The following is a 26,793-nucleotide window of genomic DNA, read 5'->3' as shown; positions in this document are numbered from 1 at the left end:
CCCGCTTTGCGTACCAGCGTTGCTGGGGCGACGCGTGTTGTTGTTCGGCCGCCGGATTGCTAGTAGTTTTACCTTTGCGTCCCCAGCCGGGAAAACTTCACCGCCTGGGCGCCGCGGGCGGCACTCACGGAGACCCCCTCGGCAAGCGGGTGAGCGGCGGTAGGGCCTCCGGATCTTCTGCTCTTGGAGCAAAGTGTGAACCTGAGGTGTGGGTGCTTGACGCAAGTTTGGGCACCCCGGGGACAAGACTTCCGAAACGGGTCCAAGTTCACCCATTCCTCAATTATTTATTGCTCACTTGTTGTATACACAACACGATGTGTACGCAACGTTGTCAGTTGTAAAGCACCTTGAGAGTGGTGTCTAGTAGAGCAGGAAACACCGAACGGGGAGTGTGTTGTTCACCTTTACGGCTATGGCGCCCGGTGGTGAGTCAGCACCTGTAATTAGTTACTCACTTAACCAACCAAAAAAAAAAAAAAAAGAAACCTATTGGGAGGAGTTTAATAGGGGATCACCCAGCTCAGTGTGCTTTCTTTCTTAACAGTGCTTGCAGACCCCAGTCATGAGGAACACGAGCAAAGAGCTACACGGCGCCACAAACCGTTATGCACCCTGCGGTGAGTGCCTTTCCTGGGAGTGCGCGCTGGAGCGCGAAAGAAGCTGCGTTCGTTTACTTTCGCTGCTGGACTGCTTAGGAGTCCGGCGTTCTGTGCGTGTGTGGAGAGGGGGCGAATCGGAAGATAAAAAATTTTTTAAAGTTGTACTCTCAAAGCAACCTGCAAAACTGCCCCTGTGCCCCGCGTTAAAGCAAAACATAAAGGGAGTAATTTTTTAAAAAAAAGAGGAAAAATTAGTCTTGTTTTTCTTTATTTTAAACAAAAGAAAACCAGTGCTACCTATTGTTGCCTCACTTGTTGGAATAGGATTTCTTTGAAATTTTCTTTATAATAACCCTATATAATTCTCACAGCGTCCCCTGCTCCGCGTTGACTTCAGAATTTTATTTTTGAGCTGTATCCCAACCTATTTCATTGATTATCTCTTGCTCCTAATTTAGACCCCAACCAAGTGAAATCTGTTTACTGTGTTAAGTGGCAGGATAACCGGAAACAAGAATTCAGTAGAGATTCCTCCTTCTTACAGTTCATGCAGTAGTGGGCTTCTTATTTACCAGGGTGGAGCTTGGGGAGAAGGGAAGGAGGAAGACTTGGGATGCTCTTGTCTGATTTTGCTTTTGTTCCTTTCTGTCTGGGGAACGGCAGGAGAAAGGGTAGAGAAGAGAGTTCTGGAGCTCAGTTGGAAGAGACACTTCCGGCTCAGAGCTGTTTGAGAACCAGTGTTGATGATCCTTGGCCATGCTGGGGACTGAAGGGGGAGTACAGAGCAGCACTGAAGAGCCCTGGCCAGGAAGCCTGTTCTGTTCCCCTTCTCTCACCGTGTGCTCTCAAGCTTTTATATGACTTCTGTGACTGGGTTAGTGGCCTCATCTGTAAGAATGATACTAACAAAAGCTAACCCGTTCCAAGCACTTTACATATACTAACTCATTTAAACTCATAACTACCCTATGAGGTATCATCAACCCTGTTTTATAGATGAGGACGCTGAGGCACATAGGGTTTTAAGTAATTTGCCCAAGGTCATACCCCTGACAAGTGACAGTGTTGCTCCACAGCCCATGCCCTAATCCCTGTTCTCTGAGACAGGAGCCTTGCCTATCTGCCTAAGCCCCAGTAGTTTACAAAACACTGCACCATGGCCCAGAGGAGATGGTTGGTCTTCTAGTCTCTTGCAGCCTCTTTTTCCTCGTTAATAAAATAAAAGCACTAATACCTAGAATATGGGAATACAGAAAAGGATGAATAAAGAAAACCTGTATGATTGTCAATGAGCCGATGCCATACAAGGACTTCTAATTTTGAGTGATAAAAGCTAAAGGATAATTCTTTATCTATCCCTTTAACTCTGTTGTGTGTGTTTTAGATGGTGGGGGTTGATTCTCACTAACTCCTGCCCTTGCTCTCTGAGTTCCTTTGGCAGGTGCATTGATAAAATGGCCAGCCAGATTAGAGTTCGGTGCATGCCTGAAGCTTCCAGTAATGAGAAGAAGGTAGAACATACACTGTTCTCTGTGGATTAATTAGTAATCAAAGCGTGGAGAGGAAAAATAAAGCAAGAATCTAATGCCTTTGCTCCATAAGAGAAAATATTTGAATTGAATATGATCAGAATATGAAGCTGCTAAACTCCTACTTTTAATCCTTAAATTGATTCCCTGTGGTTGTCTGGCTGTGCAGTTCTTTCTTCTTTCTTTTACAAAATGGCTTAATGTAGATTTAGTTAATTACTGTCTGCTAGGTATTAAGAGATTTGCCATGCTAAACAGAATTCCTTTTTTATGAGGTGAAGCCAGCTATAGTCCTAAGTAGATACTGGATGTCTAAGCTTTTTGCTTAGAGGATGGATACTTCTTGTTTATGGAACAACTGTGTTCTTGTTGTTAGGTGCCATCGAGTCAGTTCCAACTCATAGTGACCCTATCTGCAACAGAATGAAACACTTCTCGATACTTCGCCATCCTCACAGTCGTTGCTATGTTTCAGCCCATTGTTGCAGCCACTGTGTCAGTCCATCTCCTTGAGGGTCTTCCTCTTTTTTGCTGACCCTCTACTTTACCAAGCATGATGTTCTTCTCCAGGAACCGGTCCCTCCTGATCACATGTCCAAATTATGTGAGCCGAAGTCTTGCCATCCTCACTTCTAAGAAACATTCTGACTGTGTGCTTATGTGAATTTATTTAACACTGTTTTCCTGTCCACCTACCACGAGCAGGGTATGGTGTTGGAATCTGAACTTCATGAATTTGTGACAGTAAATTTTAATAAGTGTTACTAAATACACCGAGTCACTTGTGCCACATTAATTGCATTTTTTCATAGTTCACATTTTTGCTGGATTTTGTTTGCACAGTTTTCAATCAAGTGTGATTTTTTTTCTTATACTTGGATATCTGGTTAATCAATTTCTGATGCAAAGAGTTACCTAAGACACCTATAGACCGAATGTCCCCAGATATCTTCTCTCTGTGGGGTCATAAGTAAACACCAGCAACTCCAAATCCCTGGGGTTTTGCCAACGCCTGTAACTCCTGACAGTAGCTCCCCTAAAAGTCTCCAGGAAGTCTCAGGGGCAGTCCTACCCCAGTTGGCCGTGATCTGTCCTGGATGCCTGGAGCTGACAAGGCCACTTAGGGACTGACATCACCTTGCCCGGCCCGTGGTCAGCTTCCCCTGCCCATGGCTCGTCTCTGCACTGGTCTCATGTCAGGTTTGGGAGGGAGCACAGGAGCAACCACTCCTGGTTTTCCTCTCCCCCATCCTTCTCTCACAATGGTGTGCCAGACTTCTCTTCATGGGACCCCTTCCCAGTGTTTCAGTTTACTGGGACCCTACTTGAGGTTTTCCAGGGAAGCCAGACTCAGTCACTGTAGGAATCTATGGCCTAAGATGGTTTCCCATAGCAAGCGGCTGCTCTCGCAATGCTAGCTTGCCCTTCCCTTCACTGTCTCTTTTCAGTCACCACTTACGACATCGGTAGCTTTTCACTTCTGACTTCTCATGATGTTCTCCTTTTGCTTCAAGCACAAATACATATGGGGTTGGGGGGACTTGTTTGAAGGGAAGACACCTATCTCTGACAAGAGGGTTTGCCTTCCTGCCAGCCCCTGGAGTGGTGGGCTGCGGGAGAGACAAGTGGGCTTCAAAGAAAATTGTTCAGTAGGTGAAGTTTCTTTGACAGTGGTCCAGTCCTATCTGTTCATACTCTTGCAAAGTTGGTAAAAGCGGTCAATACGGCTATTATTTCTGGAACAAATTTTTATTTCAATATTTTTAATGTACTAAGTTTACCAAGAAATGAGGGTGGCAAGATTTCCTCTTGCTTATTTTGGATTCGTCATCAGGAAAGACCAATCACTAGAGAAGAACATCATGTTTGGTAAAGTAGAGGGTCAGTGAAAATGAGGGAAACCCTCAACGAGATGGGTTGATACAATAGCTGCAACAATGGGCTCAAACATACGTACCAACAATTGTGAGGATGGCGCAGGACTGGGCAGTGTTTCATTCTGTTATATGTAATGAGTTGGAGCTGATTTGATAGTAACTAACTATAACAACAAAGTTTATCAAACCCTAGCCAAGTATTCCATAGACTTATCCATAAAGTTTTAAAAATTATTTGGGATTTTTCAGGAATGTACTGGCACTATCTCCAGTTACCGTCGAGTTGATTCTGACTCTTGGCGACCCCATGTGTGTCAGAGTAGAACTGTGCTCCGTAAGGTTTTCAAATGGCTGATCTTTTGGAAGTAGATTGCAAGTAGATTGCCAGGCCGTTCTTTCAAGGTGTGTCTGGGTGGATTCAAACCTGCAACCTCTCAGTTAGCAGCTGAGCATATTAACTGTTTGCACCACCCAGGGATTCCTTCAGGGATGTATGTTCCCCTAAATAACCAGAAATGCAGTTAAGTCCCACTTTCATGGAGGATTAAAAAGAGAGAGAGAAAGACACACACATGCACACATACGCATTTACATGTAAAGAGGTTTGGAAACCTAACTAGGAAGCCAAAACACTATGGAAGAGGCTCAGATTTCACCACTTTAGAGCAGAGAGCTGGCATCAGCAGAGAGAAAAGAGCAAGAAGGGCCCGTGGAAGGTGCTTTTCTTTATTTTGGGATTAGCAGTTGACATACCAGTAGATTTTAGAGACTTTTAATTAAATAACCAGCAGAGTTGCCAGTCATTAAACAGCATTCAAAAGAGGAATGTTTCTTCCCTTGCTAATGTACTTTGTGGCATGCAATGCCCCCGATTGTGTTATCTGCACAAAGACAACTACGAAGCATGTCAGACATGCCCACTAACATAGACGTATTCTAGGCTGTGGAACAACCCAAACTGTGAAATTAATGCATAAATGACAATGTTACCTTTGGCCTCGCACTCTTATAGATTGGTATTACCATCTTCCAGTGAAGCGGTCCGAGAAGGCTGTGGACGCCCCACCCGCGTCGCAGATCCCAGGTCTTAGTGAGGTTGGAGACACACAAAATGGGAACACGTTTGGGACTCGTAGATACTGGATAAAAGAAACAGACTCAGAATATATCAAGCTCGCGAAACAAGGCGGCAGGCCTGGTAAGGACATTGATTTGCTTTACTTAATTTTCACTTGAAAATTAGGTCTGTGAAGAGGAATGATAGAGTGGTTCCTTTAATAATTTAATTTCTCCAGTGTAAAAATATTACTGTAAAATCTAAGTTTTGCCCAAGGCCTTTAGAAATTTAGCTTAATCCTTCTAGAGTTTGGGATATTTATAATCTTCAGTGATTTGCTGATATTTATGAGAAGTTAAGTTAAACAGACTTTGAATTCAAAGAATTATCTTTGTAGGACTTTCTTTTTCCCCTGAATGATATCCTTTACAATGATTGACCGCATTTTATTTCCTTATTACCAAAAAGAAACTCAGAAACTTGTGTGCTTTAACAGAGAATCTGTCTTTCGACTGTTTAGTGTACTCGCTTGGTGTAACCACTTCCTGACTAATTTGGGAAAAATATTCTTTTCTTCTTGTTTATTCTCATTTTCACTGCCTTGCCCTCTTTGACATATTTAATAATGAAGATTATAGAAGAGCTACTGTATAGTATTTCAATGACGATGTTGACGGAGACCAAACTTTTATATGTGCTTTAATTGAGAAAGTACTGCTGGATTGTGCTAAGGCATATTGCTTTTAATGGAAATCACTGATACCAGCGTTATGGAACATATCTAAAATATCTTAGAGTTGGCCTTGTGGTAAATAACACTAGAGATACTAATCTGTTTTTCCCTCTGGTTGCCATTACCTCTAAGGAGATTATTAGGAGGGAAATGGGAAACAAGATGGCAAAATCTTTGCTTTAATATTAAAAGACCAATTACCAACAATTTGATTTACTACCTCTAAGTGCATAGAATGGGACCTAGAAATTTTTTCTTAGATTCACACCCAACCATTGGCTAGAAGAACATTAATGGAATAATTGGCAAAATCTAAATAAGGTCTGTAAATTGGGTGAAAGTGTTGTGTCACTCTTAGTTTGCAGATTTTGATAATTGTGCTGTGATTATGTGAAAGAATGTCTCCAGGAAATAACACTGAGGTATTTGGGGGTGAAGGGGCATCACGTCTGCAGTGTGCGCCTGAAGGTTTCTGGAAACTAGAATGACAACCGTGATAATAATGTGACAGGGAGAACGATGAAGCAGGTGTGATAAAATGGTAACATTTGGAGAGTCTTGGTAAAGGGTATAGGGGAATTTGTACTATTCCTAATACTTCTCTGTAAGTCTGAGATATTTAAAAATAAAAGTTAGGAACAAAGAACGGTACCTGGCACATAGTAAGGATTCAGTAAATGTTAGCCACCACTGCTGTTAATTGTTGTCATCATTATTATGAGGCAAAACCAGTTATTCCCACTTTCCTGCCTGCTGATGGCTGACACCTCCACCCCAACTATGAAAAAATCCTTGGGATCAGGGGACGGATGGATGTCAGCCAGAGGGGCAAGGCAGTGGGTTAGAAGCTGGCATGTCTCTGAGAAGGAGTCTTATACTCTGTACTTCTCAGGGTTGGCTCCAAGAGTGGGGTGGCACTGATAAATCACCCCCCAGTAAGTCTACCCCCCGAAGCCTGTGCCCTACTCCCCACCTGAGAACCTGGGGTGGGGGGCAGCCTTGTGCAGGGGCCAGGGGCCTAGAGTGTACTACCTGAGGTTCTGACAGGCCTAATGGCAGAAGACCGCAGGCAGATTGTCCTGTGCTTGCAAGAGCGACTTGGGGGTAACAGGAGAAAAAGGGAGGGAGCCAGAAAGCCCAGCACCCTGAAGATCTGAGGAGTTCTGCAGATGTCAGCATAGAGGAATGAGCCCCACCCTAGGAACTGGTGGATGTGGCATGTATAGGTTCCAACTCAGGGCCAGATTCTTTCTCCAGAGCCATGGAGGAGAGATGGGGCGGGTGGGGGAGGGGTGCCCCCACCTGCTGACCTAGCAGAGCCTGCACATACCAGCGGGTGCCAGTAGGTAGGCAGGTGTGAACAAAAACTGCCTCTGCTGGTCCTGCTTTTCTGTTAGCCCAAAGCTCAGATTTAAACCCAGAGAAGAAGGCTAAGGGGAAGACACCTGGGCTGACTGACTTACCCTGGCTCACCTGAGAACAATCTGGAAATGACTAACTTTTTCTGGAATTTTCTGCCATTAGGCAGGAAAGGGGATTGTCTTAGTCATCTAGTGCTGCTGTAACAGAGATACCACAAATGGATGGCTTTAACAAAGGGTTATTCTCTCAAGAGTCCAGTAGGCTAGAAGTCTGAATTCAGGGTGCTGGCTCCAGGGGAAGGCTTTCTCTCTCTGTCAGCTCTGGAGGAAGATCCTTGTCATCAGTCTTCCCTTGGTCTGGGAGCATCTCAGCACAGGAACCTCAGGTCCAAAATGCACAGTCTGCTCCTGGCGCTGCTTTCTTGGTGGTATGGAGTCCCCCGTCTCTCTGCTTGCTTCTCTCTTTTATATCTCAAAAGAGTTTGGCTTAAAACACTAATCTTGTAGATCTCATCAATATAACTGCTGCTAATCCATCTCATTAACATCATTGTGATAGGATTTACAACACATAGGGAAATCATCAGATGACACAATGATAGACAATCATACAATACTGGGAATCATGACTTAGCCAAGTTGACAGATATTTTTGGGGGACGCAATTCAATCGATGATAGGGATTAAGACAGAAATTATGTTGCTTTGTGAAACAATGAATCCATTACATTCTTCCACATTTGAGATTAATGAACTAAAAGCCAGGTGTATTTTTATGTACTTGATGTGTTCCCTGGTGGTGCAGTGGTTCTGAGCTATGGCTGCTAACCAAAAGGTCGGCAGTTGAAATCCACCATCCGTTCCTTGGAAACACTATGGGGCAGTTCTGCTCTGTCCTATAGGGTCTCTATGAGTCAGAATCTACTCTGTGGCAACAGGTTTGGTTCCTTAAAGAGCTGTATGTAAATCAAATATTTGTAATCGGTAAAACAATCAGTGCATCTTTTTTAAAGCTATAATCAGTCCTTGTTACTAATATATTTTGATGTTTTTAATGTGTCAGGTTTTCCTTAAGCAAAATACATTGTTTGCATAAATTCAGACACACATTGTGCATCCTGAAACATCTATAAAACATAGAACAAACCGGGGCCCTCCAAACCCGAAAAGCTGCAGACATTGCCCAAACTCGGGCCCAAATATCAGGGTTCTTACAGCTCACACACAGAACTCAGCATCTGTGTTGCTGTTTTATGGTTAAAGTTTGACGGCAAAAGCAAGTGCGAGGTTGGTGCTGCGTGTTTGTTTTATAGTCACTGTCCTGGATGAGTTGGGCACATCTCTGATTGCTATTGATAAGCCCAGTTTTGGGATCTGCTGTTTTCTTCCAAGCTGGTGGGAAACATTACTAAAGGGACCATCTTGAAAGTGTGATCTGGCTCAGGCTCCCTCTCTCCCTCTTTTATCCCTTGGTCTTTGTCCTGACTCACTGAGTAATGTTGATGTCGGTCCAGGTTTACTTGCTCCAATGTCACATTGAGGTGAAAAGTGCTTTTGAAATTATTTTACAGATAGGCAGACCATGTTCTTACTCGCATTTTATGGCTATTAAAACATAGTGCCATTGTATTGATTTTATTATTTTATTTAATATAAAAGCATTTCCCCATGCTTACTTTCCTAAACTCCTCTTCCCAGTTTTTATTCTCACATTTTGGCCTTTGTAATCAGTTGACACCTTTCATAACCTAATGTATCTAGGAATTTTTTTAAATTATATTTTAGTTTATTACAGATGTAACTATTTAAGCCTTAGGTAAACACAGAGAATAATATTAGCTTTTTTGTGTTGTCCTTACTGGAATCTTTATGCAAGAAAATGCTATGCTATTTAGTCCCCGTTTCCTAAACTCTGCCCTAATTTTGGGTGATTATCTTGCACGCTATAGCAGACTTTTGGTGTTATAGTTTTATCAATAAATAGCTTTAAGAATTATATGTAATTTTTCTATTTAGCTAGGAATATTTATTTTCCTAAATAGATATGTTCTTTGCTGTGGTACATTTTCATTTAAAATAGGGTGTGTTACTGTTCTTCTCAAGATTTAAATGCTACCCGACCCTTAGTGGAAACGTCAGCAAGAAAAACATTGTCATAGTTAACTTAATCTGAAGCAAATTATACATATGGAAACTTGATATTTTTATAGGTTGTTGAGAAATTATCTGTATGCTTTAGTTGAAATTTCTAGTGCATACCCTCCCCCCCTTTTTTAAAACAGATCTCAGTTTTTGTTTCTTGTTGGTGTTTGGTATTTGCATTGGTGTGTTTGGGGCATTGATAGCTGAGAATCTACAGATATTTTATGAACCAAAAAAAACCCATAGTTTTGTTTAGAAATATTTATTTTTTAAAAAAATTCTCAAAACCCTATTCATATTTTAATTGCAGTCTAAAAACTAGCACATAAAAATAAGAAATATAAGTAAAATGTATGCAGGATAGACTATGAAATGTCACATTCCAAAATTAATTTACTTTATTGAAAGCAAAACATAATTCAGATGTAGTTTATCTTATATTCTTTTAGTCCCACTATGATTTGATGTGCTTGATGTGCTATCCTGTAGCGTGATTGCAAACATCAAGAAAACAGAGCAAAAGAGCACCAGGCTTCATCAGTTGGCTTGGGCCCTACACCACATTCGCCCTGGGAAGCTCCAGGACCACGGAGTGTGTGGGACCCCTCTGTGCTGTAGGTCCTGCCCAGCCTTCCCTTTAGACTCTCTTCCTTTCTTCTTTAACATCCTGGGATTTATACCTTAAACCACAATTTTTCTCAAGTCAAAGGTGAAAGAAACCTTTCTTTCTCCACTTCCAACTGGTGGTGGAAACATTAGTCCAGTTGCTTATTTCTTAGTAGTGACAGGTGATGATTGTGGTGGGCCCTGGAGGCACATAAGAGCTCAGTAATAACCCCTGCGTGAACCACAGCCTGTGTCCGTGTGCCGTGTGTGGGCAGCAGGAAGCCACTCACAGTCAAATCTTTTTCCCTTTGAGATCTGCTGAAGCACTTTGGCCCTGCAACCCAGAAAGGCTCCCCAGTGACGTACTCAATGCCAGACTGGTACCTCCACCACAGCAAACCCCCAACGGCCAACCAGAGAGAGTGAGTATTTGAAGTACTCATGTTTTTTAAAAATCTTTCCAAGGGGGAAAAATGTGTGTGTGTGTGTGTGTGTGTGTAGAGAGAGAACATTTTGACTTTAAAAAATGCAAATATCTAATCTTGATACCAATATGGTGATATTATGACTTCTGGTCCTATTTTACAGTAGCTAGCTGTTTGGGTGGAAGCAGCATAAATCATTAGAAACTCAGAGTTCTAGAAATCTGTAGTGGTGTTGTGCTCATAGAGCTGTCCATCTGTGGCCTAATTATTGGTGAACTGTTTCATGTTCTTGTTCTCTGTGTCATGGGACCTGATTATGCCTGCCTGATTTATTTCTAGAAACAACAGCCTATCCCAAAGCTTTCTTCTCATTAAAGATGAAAGACACCATGTAAAGCTAGAAATAATGGAAAATGCCAAATTTCTATAGTTACAAATATATGGGGGTCCATTGTCCCCCATAATGTTTGAATGTCTGAGAAATTTCTATGTTTGGACATTCAAACTGTGTCTTCCAAACCGCCTCTCTTGGACTGTGAAAGTAACATTATTTCTTATCACTTCCCCAGTCTTTTGTTTGGGAAATACTGCTACCAGAGATGTGTTTCCAGGCTGTTAGCTAGTGTCATTTGAATGCTCTGCCTCTGTTCATAATGTGGTTTTGTCTTCAGACTTCTTGTGCCCCCTGTTTTTTAAAACTAATACTTTGGGTTAATATAGCCTACCCCCAGTGTTACACGGTATATGAGGGAAATGAGGTAGAGCAGAAGAGAACTTTAGAAAGGAAAACCAAGAGAATTTGAAGGCACTCATAAAGCATCAGGCTTATAGAAAGAGACCTTTGCAAGTCGCCTTACAGTAGAATGCAAGTATTAGAGGGAGATTCAGCAGGTTTAGGTTTGTTAACTATTTCTTGATTCTATGACCTCTCTGACATTACCTGGAAATGGCCCAGCTATAGAAAGTACACTTTGTTGTCCTGTGGCTGCTCTGAGGATGCACAGGTCTTCTCGCAGCTGAGGGTGGAACCTGCTTAGGCTGGGTGCCATGAACCACTGGCAGACTGGATCATTTGACTTTATATAATGGTGTGTTCTTCAAGAGTCATGTCTGTGTTGGGTCTTCTGGACCCCATGGACACTCAACATGGGCCCCAGTAACGGTGTTTGGTATGTCCCTGCCTCTCTTGCCTCTACCACCCCTATGGAACTTTCCTTCTCTTCTTTCTCCTTTATTTTCCAGCAGACCTGTCATTACCATACCACCCCCAGTCTGATCATGTCCCCTGTACTGGTTGAGAGAAAGAGAGCATTTTGTCTTCTCCCATCCCTTGTGTCTTTATTAATCGCCCAAGACTCGTAGCAATGATCTAGTTTCTGAGACCCTTAGTGTCTTTCTTCCTCCTCCCAACTCTGGCTCCAGATCACAGGACACTCAGAGGTAGAGGGTAAGAAGTACAGGAGTGTTCTTTCCTTTACTGAGCATGTGGGAACCCAGGAGCCACACCTTAACGATGCTTCAACTTATTTTTTTTAACTGCCCTTTCCTTCGTTATTTTCAGCCTATTTCTGCCCGTAGAGAATCTTGGAGACAGGAGGGCTGCAGAGAGGCGCCTCTTGCTCTACTAGCTGTTGAAGTTGGTAGTGTTTAGAGCTTCACCCACCTGCCGACCTTGGCACCTGTGCCCTCCTGGAGCATTCCACCCACACTAGTGGCTCCCCTTGCTGTGGCTTTGCTGTTAGCTCCTAGATCTCTTCTCCCAGGTGTGGTCTCTCTGGAACCTCAGCTCTGCATAGACCACTGTGTCCTGGCCTCTCCACTTGAATATTGCAGAGGCTCCCGCAGGCCTCTCCTTCAGGCCCCATGGTCTCAGGGAGGGGTGGATGCCTGGGTGCCTTGCCTGCCCCTTCCTTTTCCTCTCACTGTACTTTCTGATGTTCTGCTGAGTTAGTCAGCTTCTCTTCCATCGCCTTGCACTGAGCAACCTGTCACCCCAGTCATCGCATGCTTGGATAATTGCACATGCCTCCTACCTCCTCTCCTGCCCTGGCTTTGCAACCTTTTCAGACCCTTGCCCCCTCCATGCTCCATACCCAGCCTACTTCAGTTCTCCTACTAAATTCAAAATCTGGTTCTGCTGCTCAAGCCTCCCGCAACACCTTTAGTTTTTAGTGGCACCTCATTGCTGTTAGGAGTCTCTGGGTGGTGCAGATGTTAATGTGCTCAGTTATTAACCCAGTGGTTGGTGGTTGGAGTCCACCAAGAGGTACCTCAGAGGAAAGGCCTGGTGATCTACTTCTGAAACATCAGCCATGGAAAACCCTATGGAGCATAGTTCTACTCTGACACACATGGGATCACCATGAATTGGAGTCAATTCAACAGCAACTGGTTTTTAACCTGGTCATTGCTGTTAGGAAGACATCCAAACATTTACCCTGGTTTATAATGCCCATATTAATCATCAGCTGTGAAGGACTGTGGTGAGATAGGAAGCTGAGGAAGTGATCAGAGGACAGCCGTCATGGTTCCCATGGCGCTGCTCCTCTGCCCCATCTCTAGACCCTTCTGTCAGAGCCACAGAGCCCTTTCGGGGTCTAGAGCTGGGATGTCACTGCTGTCATTGCTGAGCAACCAGCAAACTAGGAGCAGGATGGGGCCTTTGTGCTTCAGCCACCCTAACATTCCACGTGGAGGATGTTCTGCCAACTCAAGGTTGAACCCAGATGCTTTGTCCTGTTAAAACATCACTGTACAGACAGATGGTGCAAGACTTCAGCAATCTGAGGCTAAATAGATTTCAGTGCCTGTGGATAACCATCCTGTATGATTTTAAACTATCGTGTTAAATGGTAAACTTTTAGGGATGTTTAGCTATTTGAAGGGGTGTTTAGCTATTTGAAGCTCTGAAATTCATTGTAGTTGCTGGGACATCCTGATTTGTGAGTAAAACAATGAAATGTGTATTAAAAATAACAGGAATACAGTGTCTTGACAATGGAAACATGGCGAACCACCACCCTCACTTGACAAGTAGCAGATAATATAAATCATTATTTTATAGTTTATCTACTTTATAACTTCATACTTCGACCTATCTCATTTCACTAAAGTTGACAGCCTGTTCCTGGGATGGTGGTGAAGGAGGTGTGCATTGATTGAGCAGGACCGGAGGGTGGGCTGCCTGTCTCTTTGAGCTCTACGGTGAAAGGACGGAGGGATGGTGGTCACATACAGACGCAGAGGGAGAGGGTGGTGCTGCTCCTCGGCTCTAACTGTTGGATCTTTCCCACAGAGTCCCTTTTACCTCTATGCCAGATTACATGGTGCATGAAGAATTTAACCCCAATCAGGCCAACGGGAACTACGAGTCCAGAAGAGGGCCCTTCGACTTTGACATGAAAACAGTTTGGCAGAGAGAGGCCGAGGAACTTGAAAAGGACAAGAAAAAGGTGACAGGAACCTATAAATAGATGGCATTTGCCTTACTCCTGCAGCTCCCTGCGTAATCACATGATAATTTAGTGATAGCTGGTGGTTTTCTTCTGTTACCCCTGGCATCAGCCCGTGTTCTCTGTTTTAAACTTGGGTATACTAGAGGTGAGTGACATGATAATGTTGTCTTTCTTTTTCTTCATATGAATTTTTATGCAGTAAGATTAATTTTTACTAAATGATGTTTAACTACTTAATGCGTATCGAGGGGATAATTGGCACACCACCTCTCAACTGGCACATATAGAAAGGGAATTTTATATTTATTCATTATCCAGTTTATAAATATTTACATTTTATTGAAATATTTAAGTTAAAATTTCCCTGAAGTACTCTTTATTATAAAGGAAGAGAAGATGAAATCTTTTCTTCTGTACAAAATCCCAGGGCTGTATATACCACCAAGGAGAGATGACTAAATCGAAGCCTTCTTAGGGGGTTTGTACTTGCACAGAGAAGCTGGGAAACTCAGGAGCCATCAGTTACCAGGAGATTTCTTGTGGTGACATCTTGATTAGAAGACCTTACGATCCTCTTGCCTGCTCTTCGCTGGTCCCGCGGCCTCTTGGTGTGCCTAGGGGACAAAATTCGGGACACCAGCACTGTTACCCATGAGCTCCCATGAGCCACCCTCAACCCCACCCCACTGTTAGCTGCTGGGGGAGAGCCTGGCTCAGCATTGCCCTCCGGGGGCTCTAGAACTGAACCTCTGAAATTCCTTGTGGTTGCTGGGACATCCTGATTTGTGAGTGGAACAGTGAAATGTGTATAAAAATAACAGGAATACAGTATCTTGACAGTGGGAACATGGCGAACCACCACCCTCACTTCACAAGCGATCATTCCAAGTCGTGAATGAGCAGATGTTTATTGACGAGCAGACTTCACAGTTGGTGTCTAGAACTATATCCTCCTGACTCTTGGCTTTGCTGCTCACGTCCTGGTTTAAAGAGAAGCTCCGGCAGTTTATTTGAGCACTTGTGTAGTTGAACACCACGTGGTGTATCTGCTGGCTCAAATTAGCCATCTTTTTTGCTCTGCAAGAACATCCCCAATCTCCAGCTGTGATTCTGGCTCTGGGTCACTTGAATGATAAAGTTAGCTAACTATTTTAAGGCTCTTGTCTGTTTCTTCACCAAATAGAAGTGACCAGTTACGTTGTGTTAAAGCATGGAACGATAAATGGAACCTTTGGATGTTAGCTGCTGTATAGTACATAGCTAGAAAATTTTTAAAATGTGAAATGCTGTATCACCCCAAACCAGGTGGGACTGTTGAGTAAGTATTTGCAAATGCTGTGCCGGCTGCTGAACAAAGTGCCTGAAACACGCCTGGCCTCTACCTGTGTATCAGGAGGCGGGATCAAAAGGATTTGTGGTCAAGACACAGCAATATTCTAAGGCTTTGATCAGCCAGTTCAGCAGACCCTATCCACTGTGGCCCACCCCACAAAGTTTATGTGTGTAGAAGGGCTTGGTAGAAAATAAGGAGATGTGCAATGTAAAGTATCATCGTTGCTGTACAGTGGGAGATCCTCAGATTGAATCTTAGAGGCATAGATATTTTCCATATGTTTATTCGTTCACACGGCGCTGCATTCATGTGCTCTGCAGAATAACAGAGTGCAGGCTCTGGGGTGAGACTACCTGTGTTTGAATCCTAACTCTGGCACTTTTTAGTTGTGTGACTTTGAACAAGTTGCTTAACTTCTCTGTGCCTCAGGATCCTCATCAGTAATATGCGGATACACATGATGATGATGGTATCACCTGGGTGCTTTGGGGGTTAAGGGAGTTAATACATATGTGAGTGTTCGGCTTTGTCTCTGGAACACATTATATATTCAGTAAATGTTACCAGTTACAAAAAATAAAGAGTTGTGGTTAAAGACAGTACTGTAGGTATTGAACAGTTAAGGGTAACATCCATGGAGATCATAGCATCAGGAAGGGCCCAGATTTCCCTAATAACATATTTTAATAAATATCCCACTCTGCTATATCACTCACCTGGGAATGTCTGTTGCACAGAAACAAGGGGAGGTCTGTTTAAAAAATTTTCTGTCTTGTATCTTGCACCTTTTCGCACAGATGTACTAAGAATATCAACATAAAAATGTATCACAATATTAAGCGAGCGGGGCATGTTGGAATTTGGTTGGCATCCTTCCTCAGCCTCTCCTGGAGCCTGGCCCCTGCCCCATGCCCTTCCGCCTCTTGTGGCTGCAATTGGTATTCACCGCCGACCTGTCTGGAGCCTGAGACTGGGCCCGTGGACATGCGTTTCCTTAGCTATGCTTTGACCTCCTCATGGGGCTCTTGGTGGTGGACACCCAATAATACTTAAAGACAAATGTTGTATCCCATTGTTTATCAGTCTTAATGGGCTCTTAAGAGCTCACCTACAGGGGGATTAGGGGGGATCTTGTTTCCCTTTTCTGAATAGCCATCTTTTCTTCCTCAAATGCTTGTAATACCTCCATGAATTTTATTTGTTTTGGGTTTTTTTCCTGTTTTTTCATAGCTTTTTTTTTTCTTTTTTAAAATAAGATATAGTTTACATGCAGTACAATTCACCCTTTATAAAGTTCTGTTCTATGTGTTTTAACACTGTGTGACCAGCACAGCCATCAAGGCATAGAGCAATTCCGTTCACCCAGATGACCCCTTGCTGGTTTGTCATCCCCTCCCCCACACCCACCCCTGCAAGACTGATCTATGTTCAGTCTTGATAGCTTTTCCTTTTCCAGAATATCAAATAAATGGATCATACTCTATGTATTGTGAATGCTTGGTTTTTTCCATGTGGCATAATGCATTCGAGATTCATTCATATTGTTGCAAGTGATCAGTTATTCGTTCCTTTTCATTGCTGAGTAGCATCAGATTGTGTTATCATAGTACAATTTATTTCACCCTTCACCTGTTGATGGAACATTTGGGTTTCCATTTTTTATGTATTATTAATAAAGTTACCATAAACCTTTGCATACAGGTGTTTGTGTGAACGCAAGTTTTTATTTTACTTGGTAAATACCTGGAAGTTGGACTGCTAGATTATCTGGTATGTGTATGTTTTAATTTTGTAAGAAACTGCCAAGCTGTTTTCCAAAGTGAGTCTGTTATTTTACGTTCCCATCCATGGTGCCAGCTGCCCCACATCCTCACCAGCTCTTGGTTTTGTCAATTTGTTTTTTTCTTTTGTCTTTTAAACCAGTCTAATAGATGTGTAATCATATCCATTGTGGTTTTGATTTACATTTCCCCAATGACTAGTGATTCTTTGAGCCTCTTTTCAAGTGCATTTTTGTCAGCCATATATCTTCCTTGGTGAAGCATCTGTTCAGATGTTTTCCCACTTTTAATTGAGTTATTTGTTTTCTTATTAATGAGTTTTGAGAATTCTTTATATATTCTAGATAAAAGCCTTTTGTCAGATATGAGTAGAATTTGTACCAGGTTGTTTTTTATTTGTTTGTCTTTACTTTTTTCCCCTCCATGCTGTTTCTTACATAGATAGGCTAATAGTATTTTGTATTCTGCTCTTTTCATTTCTGAACCATTATAAAGCTATTTTTAAAATGGGGGTTCCAGCTATAATATTCAGTTAACACAACTGATGCTTCCTGCTTCAAATTCTTTGCAGGATGAGACAGAATATAAACTAATATTGTGCTGTGGAATAAATGATTTTTCCTTTATTTAATAAGGGAAGCAACACTTGGCTCTGGAGATTTTTGAGAGAGTAGTAATCACAGAGCCCATTAGCATGTGGATCCTGGCTTAGCCCCTTCGTGCATTCTTCCTTCGTTCCCCTGGATGAACCTCTTCCCTTTGGACTCCTCCCCCTCCTGCCCTATTCTCTCCTCTCTCTGTGGCAGTCCTTTGGCCAAGAAGGCACCTGGGCCTACAGAACTGTTCATCTTTAGTCTAGAGACACCCAGCCAGCCTGAAGTGAAACATTATTTTTGATCTGTTTGAATTGCTTATCAGTTTTTTTTTCATCATATACTATTTTGTGCTTTTGGATTCTGAACCATGTGTATGTATGCTTTATAATTTAAAAAATTAGCTTATTAAATTTATTTAGTAGAGTAATAGGAGATGTTAACATTACATGTATTAAAAAAAATTATGACCACTTAGATTCTTTCCCAGGAAGGTGCTGTGCTCTAGAGTTTAAACTTAAAATCACCGCACGCACGTTGACCTGTGTAGTACTTTTCTTTTTTTCTTCATGTTATTTCATGGTAATATCTCACTGCTTCCCAAATCTGCCTGTTGACTTTAGCAAAAGTGATTAGCGTTGGGGTCCATGTTTTCAAGCAACTGAAGCCCCCGATTTAGTTTAGAAAAGTAAATCTATACGGCAGTGTTTTGAACAGTGAATCATGAAGTTGAACATCTTCAAGTGCCTATCTGAGAATGATAACATCAGCAAATTACATGCTGCAACATTGCATGTAGTACGTATTACTAATGATAAGAAAAAAAAAAGAAGGTCGTAAGTGCGAGTCATTGTAAGTCGAATACATGGTAAGACTACCTGCAGTGGAATTGCACCTGGCTAAACTGTTACAAAGACAATGCAGTCCATCTGCCCTCATGACCACAGCACCTCCCTTCTCTACCACACACACAAGACAGACTGAAGAGTCGCACCTGGCAGCGGGAGCGGTGAGCCCACTTTTTGCCCTCTTTAGGGACTGGATAAAAAAAGCAAGTTTAAATGCCCTGCCCTGGGTGCCCTTTCCCTTTTGCTCCACGCTGGTTCTCACTGGAATGGTCAGATTGGAGGAATCTAAAACATTCTTCAGAGAATGTTCTCTCTGCTTCCCCACGGATGATTCCATCTGCCCACTCTTTCATCCAGCCCAGCTGGGCTCTTCCCCAGGGTGTGTGGTGAGGGGAAGTGCCAGCCACAGAGGTGGGGACTGCCAACCTCTAGGAAATCCCTTGAGGACTGGGCACCTCCCATAGGGCCTTTACTATCTCGCATCGTTAGTGGTTTGTGTTCTTTCTCCCTGAGTAGATGGCATCTTTACTTGAATTCAGCAACTGCTTTTGAATCACTGAGAATCCTTTCTACATAGTAGGTATTGATAACTGTTTCGTTGAATGAAGTTGTTTGTTGACTTATATTTCATTGTGACTATTTACCAATAAAATAACTACCATGCTGAAGGTCCAATCCTATATATTTTGTATTTTTGCTACTGTTTGTGTTTTCTGATTCTACTTCTCCTTTGGTGTCTGAGCTGCAAATGCTCTTCACTAAATCGGGGTTCTGTATGTTTCTTGGCACAGGTGAGGCTGCCAGCTATTACCTCAAAGCATCCAAGCAAAGTGGGAACCCCTGTCACCTCCAAAGAGACTTCTGGGAATAGAATTTCCTTTCCTCCAATGTAAGTGGATGAGCAAAACAGAGACTGTCTGACTTAACCTTGGGTTTGTTCTGTCATCTTCATACAAGTGACGATGTCAACATACTGTGCTGATATTGGCCCAATGACATTTGCTTCCTGACCTTTGTTTTTGGGCAGTGCTTTTTGTGGCTTTGACCATTACAGCTTCCTATAACCTAGCGTACTAAACCCTGGCCTGGTATTGCATCGCCTCGCTTCCTAATACCATCTTTCACTCCCTCTCAGCATCTCTTCTGCTCCTGTTGAGCACAGTGTCTCCCTCCTCCATGCCTGGTTTTCTGGGCTAGTTTGCGTGTGCGGATGCTGTACTTCTCCACTGAGATCTAATCTTCTCCACCAGCCGGTGTCCTGCCTGAAACCCACCTCCACCATCCTGCCCTCACAAAATCTGGCTTTCACTGGCTGCCTTTTAAATTCTGGACCACTTCTTACATCTATGCGTTGCCTAATTGTGTTATCTTCTATGTCGCTGAGGTCTGAACCTTGATGTTTGCTCCTTTCAAGTGTTCTTGCTTTGCATTCATTTAAAATATACACCAGCTGCTCTTACATTTTGTTTATCCCCCAGCTGGAAGGTGAAAGCCCTGTAGGCTTCTGTTTGTCTTTTACCTTCCTAGAATCCTACTTTAGTGCTAGAGTAAATGCTATTAATTGTTTGACTAATTCTTCAAACAGCCTCGAGTCCAGTGAGGGGGAAAGTAATCAAACAGCTGCATTACAGTGTGACATATGTGCACCAAGCTCAGACAGGGAGGGAGAAAAAGTAAATAGAGGAAAGACCAGTAAGAATATCTTAGTAAGTGAGAAATCTGAGGCTCGGAGAACAAGTGATGCGTGTCACCTGTTTAACTTCAAAGCTCGTGTGGTGTCCACCATGTCCAACTTCTTTGTCACTCTCTAGTGTATGTCTTCCGTAAGGATGAAGCAAGTGGTGCAATGCTGAGCTAACAAAGATCAATGATAGAAAGAGGAGAAGGCTTTGTAAGGGAGGAGAGAGCTGGCAGATAACTTTTAATATGAACATGTAGAAGGAAGAAAGAAGTTTTTAACTACTTTTTAAAAATGATATGCTCAAAGCAGCTCATCACGACCTAAGGAGAAGATGGTGTTCTCTGAAGACAGCTTCTCAGTGAACTGCTAGGATTTTTTTTCTTTAATTGGATATTATGAAGAAAGGTTCTGGAAACCAGAGTAAGCATGCTCTTGTTGTCGGGAACTCTGGGTTCTGCTCAGTGTAACTCCATCAGAGCCAAAAAGACAAGAGACTGAGTTGGGGAGACTGAAAGGCAACTTTATTGGTTGGCCAAGCAAGGAGACAGATGGGGCTGCGTGCCATCCAAGGCTGCCTCGCAGGCAGCTGGCTGAGGCTGGTTTATATAGGCAGGATCCGTTTCAGAATACAAAATGGCACGTGCACAGACTCAGAACGATTTAGAATGAGTAAGCATTTTCTAAGGCCCGGGTTTGATTGCCTGTGCAGAAGGAACTTAGTCATTTTTGTTCATTAGCACTGTCAGCTCCCTACCCAGGGGCAGAGAATTTACCATGCATGAAGCAGTTAATGAGCTACAGGTCGTCTGGAATGCCAGGATGGAGGACAGGACCTGTTTCAGTGGATTCTGGCTAGTCGGTGGCTGTTTCTCTTTAAGGAGGTTTTGAGGAGGAAAAGAAAGAACTCTAGGGAATGCGCTGGGTGAGGGGCTGTCTTGAGGCTAAGAAAAATGGCTCTATGGCTCTAGCCCTATCTTACTCCTACCCATGCATAAGGGGTGCTTTGTGTACTTCCTTATGCTTCAAAATGGAAAGAGACAGGTCTCCATTATGTTTTAAGGGATAATAACTCATCTTGTTTATATCAGTATGTTCACGGAAAGGTGCTTCTGATTTATTATCAACCTTTGTACTTAAGTTTGACATTAATTTTTCTCTTTTTGAGGCCTGGTCAAAAAACCAGTTCACCAACAAACTTTTCCAAACTTATTAGCAATGGTTATAAGGATGAGTGGTTACAGCAGCGAGCGGATTCAGAGAAGAGGACCCCGCAGACATCAAAAACGTCCACATCATCTCGGTCCCCGGAGAACCCTGAAGGACAGCAGGACCCAGAGGCACTCCCAGACCCAGACGTCCCTGAGGGATCTCAGAGAGATGAAGGTAAATAAAGCTCAACCAGCAGCCCATTTACCCACTGGGGTTTGGGTTAATTGTGATGGCAGCAACTGACTTTTTCTTATTTCATTATGTTAATGAGTAATCTAGAGTGAGTGATCTAGAAACCAGGTTAAAAAGTCAACAGAGGTATTGAGGTTACAATGAATAAATCATTTAGAACATTCCCTATAATTAAATGCTCAAAATACTATATTAGTTTCTATTTTTCACGGTTATAGATAAAATTATTCTTGGTTTTAGGACATGTATTTGTTAAACCTATTGTAATTGTAGTAATTGATAGAGCTATGGAATTATTACAGTAGAGCTATTCCATAGCTCTATCAGTTATTGACCATGTGCCTTTCGGCAACTTGCTTTTACTCTTGATGTCTCCTTTCTTTCTGTACCCTGCCTGCCTTTTCCAATTTTGTTCGTTACATACAGTTCTCTCCATTATCTTGATGGGTGGGGTGGGTAACCCCAACAGACTAGGTGTTATTAAAGAGTGTACCGTTGCACTTTGCAATGTCGCCTGTGTTTTATGACTTAATTTTGTTGTTGTTTAAGTAATACAGGCTGTTTACTAATTCTCTAAGTAATTATGACTTCTTTTTTAATACTGGCCTGTTCCATTAAATTAAATGACTGATGTACTTGTTCTTTATTACAGAGTCTTCTCCTCCAAGTGAGTGTTTATAGAGAAACTGAACTGCATGGAAAAATAAAAAATGTCTTAAGGGAAACAACCAAAAGCACTGATGGATATAGTCCTCGATTCTGAAACTGAAGTCTCGGCAGCCTGTGACGTCCTGCTCCAGACCGCGACCGCGTGTATTCTAGCTTCAAAGTCATGTACCATTGTTGTAGGGAAAAAAAATCACAAAGTTTAGTAAAACAAAAAGAAAATTTTATTCGGCATATATTAAAAAAGGCAAAAGTGGGAAGCGGATAAGCATGCTGCCAGAGCTAATGTCTGCCTGAATCCGAGGAAATATTACAGAGTCATCAGTGTATATTAACATTATGAATGGGCAAAACCATTGAAAGCTTCACCTTTTCACAGATTGGCCAGAAACTGTGATCCTACATTTTGAATTGTCTTTCTTAACAATGGTTGGTATGGGTTTCAGTAACAACAGTCAGGAAGGTCTTCATTGGTCCAACAAATTTTCTATTCACTAAATGCTAATAGAAAAAGATAAGAGTGGAAACTCTTCGGTGTTCTGTTTGATTGGTTTCTGTGAAAGGTTCCCTAAAAGATATTTTCCAAGATTGTCCTAGCTAATGTCTTTATACCTCAGAGCCCAGTTGATGTGTTCTTGTTGAGTCCTTGTGAGTCCACCTCCAGCGGGGTCACATTCTAGGCCAAGGAATAATGGCTCCAATGTTATCTCCTAAATAATTATATACACTTAAACAACAAAAAAAAAAGAGCTCTAGACACACAATTTGGGGACAGCTAAAGAAGGAAGAAACCCTAGTGGCATAGTGGTTAAGTGCTATGGCTGCTAACCAAAAGGTCAGCAGTTCAAATCCACCAGGTGTTCCTTGGAAACTCTATGGGGCAGTTCTACTCTAGACTACAGAGTCACTATGAGTTGGAATCCACTCAATGGCAGTGGGTTTGTTTTTGTTTTTGTTTTTTTTTTTAGTTAAAGAAGGACCACTATTATTATTACAACAAAATTATTTAATTCTTTTACGTATATTCCAAAAGAAAAAACATACTTGAGTTTAGTTCACAGGCATACATTTTATTACTCATCATGCAAGAGAGGCATGGGTTTATATAATGGAAAAGAGAAGCAAAAAGCCGTGGGACAAACTCAAACAAAAAAGCAGCAAGAGCAGAAGCTCGCCTGGATAGGGGATTTTAGTATTAATTTACGACATGGTCTTAAGTAGATAGAATTTATTTCATCCACGACAAGATGCATGATCTAATCAAGGGGCTGTCATTTGACAGTAGCATAGATTTATAAACTTTCTATCTATGAATAAATTACTGCGTATATGATATAATCTGTATATTTAGATTAGCAACAGGACATGATTAATTTGAGAAACATTTTAGCCATTGAAAATTAATTAAAGACTAAATCATCAGTGAAGCCCCTGTCATCTGGAATGACAAACATTTGGCTGAGCGACTCTGCTTCCCTTGCAGCTATTTCCTGAACAGCTGAGGGTGTCACTCCAGAAGTGATTGCTGCTTCCCCTCCTCAGTGTTTCAGATCCCCAGGCTATTGCTAGTGAAGACCTCTGTCTCTGATCTCCATCTTTCATTCTGGTGTTTTTCTTCCCTGTATTTCCTTACCTCTTCTGTCTCCTTTTTCTTCTGCTATCCTGGTTTTTAATTTTTATAAACAACAATAACTAGTCCAGGTCCTGCCCTTTTCCTTCTGGTTGGAAAAACCTCCACTTAGAGCCTGTTGCTGTAACTTTCTGGACCTCTGCTCATCAAGACTTCTTAAGATGGTCCTCTCCTTCCGCTAGAGACAGGATTATTTTTCTTCGTGCAATTTTTGCAGCCATTCTAGATGTTTTTGACCTGCCAGAAAAAGTGAGACTTTCAGTAACTGGTGTGGTATTGTACTTTGAAAGGGGCCGGGATTAGTGTGGATGGGTGGGACTTGATGTACAAGGACAGATGTCCTCCAGAGCCTGCTCTGTGGTGCTGGTGGGGCGTGCAGACTGACAGGCTGTGTACAGACTCCCTCCTGCCCACTCACCTCACCCCAGCTCTGCTCACAAATAATTCAGCTCAGCACATTTATGTTGGCAAAACCATTTCAGCATGCACTGGCATTTTAAATGTCTCTAACTGGACACTTTGTTCTTGTCCACCAGTGTGCAAGTTGGAGTCTGATGTTTCAGATGGTGTGACTGCCTGGTGATGGGACTGTATACTAAATTTTTATGTAGACTTCAGGAGTAATCTTTATATATAGGTAGAGAAATGTATGTTTTTCTTTTATTTAAAATTAATAAATATGTTTAAATTTGTAAAAAAAAATGCCACCTCTATCTTTTTATCTGTCTGCTCATCTGTTAACTTTGCATTACAGGTGCGGCGGCATCTCTGTCTGCTTCAACACCCGAGGAGCTCAAATGAACCCTAACATTCTAAGTGTTTAGGATAGTTATTTTAATGCATACAGCTGATATGGCTGTGTCACAGCTATATTTACAAGGTTCTCGTTATATTTTAGTAATATAGGTTCTTATGATATAATTCACCTTGTAGTAGATTTGACATCCTTGTAGCATAGATTGTGCATTTGTTGAGTTTATATCTTGAATTTTTCTGGGATGTGACATGTGGTCAAGAAACACAACTAAGACCATTGCTGCCTTTTGCCTTGCTGACCTGAGGATGTCCCAGGATCTTAGAACCAGTCATTTCCTCCCTGGTGTATCGTTATCTGGTATCACTTCTTACTGCTGGACCACTGTTTGGTGGTGTTGCTATTGAAATTGATTGTTTAGACTCTTTAACTAGAAGAAACTCAGAGAACAAGCTTTGAGCCTTTTCCATTATTTGATCCTGTAACCTTTTTAGAAATAATTTTTCTGTTACAAGAAATGTTTACTTCCAGAATACTGTGATATGGCTTATATTAGGAAAATAGATTTTAATTTATTATGCCTTAAAGTTTTAAACACTTAATATAAGAATATTGTAGCCTTTGCTAGTTTTAAAATTTTGCTAATACCTTTTGCATAAACTGAAATCCAGAATATTAAACATTTATTATTTTGTATTCTTTAAGCAGCAAATGTTTAATTTTAATATTTTCATTTAATAGACTTAAACATTTTTAATAATCAGATTGAATTATCTTGTTTTGTAAATTTTGTTACTATTTATATATACAAGTAATTAGAATGTAGTTTATATTTTGTATATTTAATTCATTAGTAAAATAAACGTTTTTCTGCAGGAAGATTTCAGAAAGCCAGATAAAGTCATAGATATTTTAGCTTCTTTCCCAGAATAAACTTATCATGCACTTGCTCACCTAAAATTTAAAATTTGTAAATTAGTTCTTTAAATGAGATATTTAATTGTGCCCATATATCTATATTATTATAGCAAACAGATATTACTATGGGAGAATGTATGAAATGTGAAAGGCTGTATATAGTGAATAAAAATAATTACTATTGAATAAAAAGAATTATACCATTGCAGTAAGGCATTCATTTATTTCCTCTTTTCTCTTTTCTGCCTTTCTCCACCCCAATTCCTGACATCCTCTAGTTTGGTGAAAAATCACCAGGAATAGGCTGCTTCGAACTCTTTCTTTTTTTGTGGGTTATTATAGGAACTGAAATTTGTGGTTTAGACAAGTAGAGGGCAAAACTTGGAATAAGGAAGACCTAGGATCAGATCCTTGGCTATACACACACACTCACACATGCACTCATATACACGCTCACACACACACACACACACACCCTCCATTGGTGCTCTCACAGTGTTCAGACATTCTGTGAGGACATCTATTAACCTCAGCTCATCAGAACCTTAGCTCCCCTTAAAGAGCTTGGGCTAGTTACTTGACTTCTTTGAGCCTCATTTCCTACCATATTAAATGGAGATAAAGCTCTCTACCCCCATTGTTTGTTGTGAGAATTAATTAAAGTAAGCTTCAATAATGTTCCTACACAATGCCTGACACATAGTATTCAATAGTTAATCCTCTCACTTGGCTTTCAGAAACCAAGGCTCAATTCAAGGGTTCAGCTTTCCCAAGTCATGGAAAGCCAGCATCATTTAGGAAAGCTAGATTCTAAACTGGTGAAGTTTTCTTTTGTACAGGGTCCTGTGAAAATTAGTGCAGAAGAAGTTAGTGGAAAGTGGGGGAAAGTAGACGAGGAAATAGCTTTAAGGAGGAGAATGTAGACTAAACACAATTCTGATGTAAAAAGAAGGCAGAAACAGGTATCAGGAACTAGAGCAGCTGTGAAGATGGAAGAGAATGAGGCACTCCACACCCTTATGGTGGACTTAACGGGGTCCTATGAGGCATCTTCTGAAATTGGCTGAATTGTACACCGAAAATCAGCAGAAAAAAGGTTGGGCACGCTGCCTTAAATGCATAGGTGGTTCTTCCACATTTCTTGGATTTAAAGGTTAAAAAGAAAGAAAGTAGTTACAGATGAAGATCAAAGTCCACAGCCTTCAGTATGGATTACACCTCAACATAAAGAAAACAAAAATCCTCACAAATGGACCAATAAACAACATCATGATAAACAGAAAAAAGATTGAAGTCACGGATTTCATTTTATTGGATCCACAATCAACACCCATGGAAGCAGCAGTCAAGAAATCAAATCACTCATTGCATTAGGTAAATCCACTGCAAAAGACCTCTTTA

General features: G+C 41.6%; 1 protein-coding gene across 4 annotated transcripts; it reads left to right on the top strand.

Annotated features, from left to right (window-relative positions):
* CUNH7orf57 (chromosome unknown C7orf57 homolog) lies at positions 1-25,845 on the top strand. 4 transcript variants are annotated; one of them, XM_004389463.2, is made up of 9 exons: positions 1-149; positions 548-620; positions 5,021-5,206; positions 10,221-10,329; positions 13,628-13,784; positions 19,134-19,231; positions 21,189-21,406; positions 22,077-22,091; positions 24,475-25,845. In XM_004389463.2, the coding sequence occupies exons 2-9, from the start codon at positions 566-568 to the stop codon at positions 24,519-24,521; spliced, it is 885 nt and encodes a 294-aa protein (XP_004389520.1). In that variant the 5' UTR covers positions 1-149; positions 548-565; the 3' UTR covers positions 24,522-25,845. The 4 variants fall into 4 exon arrangements, with proteins under 4 accessions (XP_004389520.1, XP_023580219.1, XP_023580220.1 ...); XM_023724451.1 differs by having other exon boundaries at positions 19-149; positions 5,042-5,206; XM_023724452.1 differs by having other exon boundaries at positions 19-149; positions 21,237-21,406.
* Positions 25,846-26,793: the final 948 nt, after the last annotated feature.

This window comes from Trichechus manatus, unplaced genomic scaffold (genome assembly GCF_000243295.1).
Source record: "Trichechus manatus latirostris isolate Lorelei unplaced genomic scaffold, TriManLat1.0 scaffold00247, whole genome shotgun sequence".
Taxonomy (NCBI): Eukaryota; Metazoa; Chordata; class Mammalia; order Sirenia; family Trichechidae; genus Trichechus; species Trichechus manatus.
The sequence above is the reverse complement of the archived record's forward strand: the minus strand, read 5'-3'. Positions and strand labels throughout refer to the sequence as shown.

What these genes read in the sequence shown, in the direction of transcription:
- CUNH7orf57 (XM_004389463.2), top strand. Translation starts at nt 566, where the DNA reads ATGAGGAACACGAGCAAAGAGCTACACGGCGCCACAAACCGTTATGCA. An exon ending in GAAACAAGGCGGCAGGCCTG is followed by an intron (nt 5,207 to 10,220) that starts GTAAGGACATTG and finishes TTTCCCTTTGAG; the next exon opens with ATCTGCTGAAGCACTTTGGC. An exon ending in CCAACGGCCAACCAGAGAGA is followed by an intron (nt 10,330 to 13,627) that starts GTGAGTATTTGA and finishes TCTTTCCCACAG; the next exon opens with AGTCCCTTTTACCTCTATGC.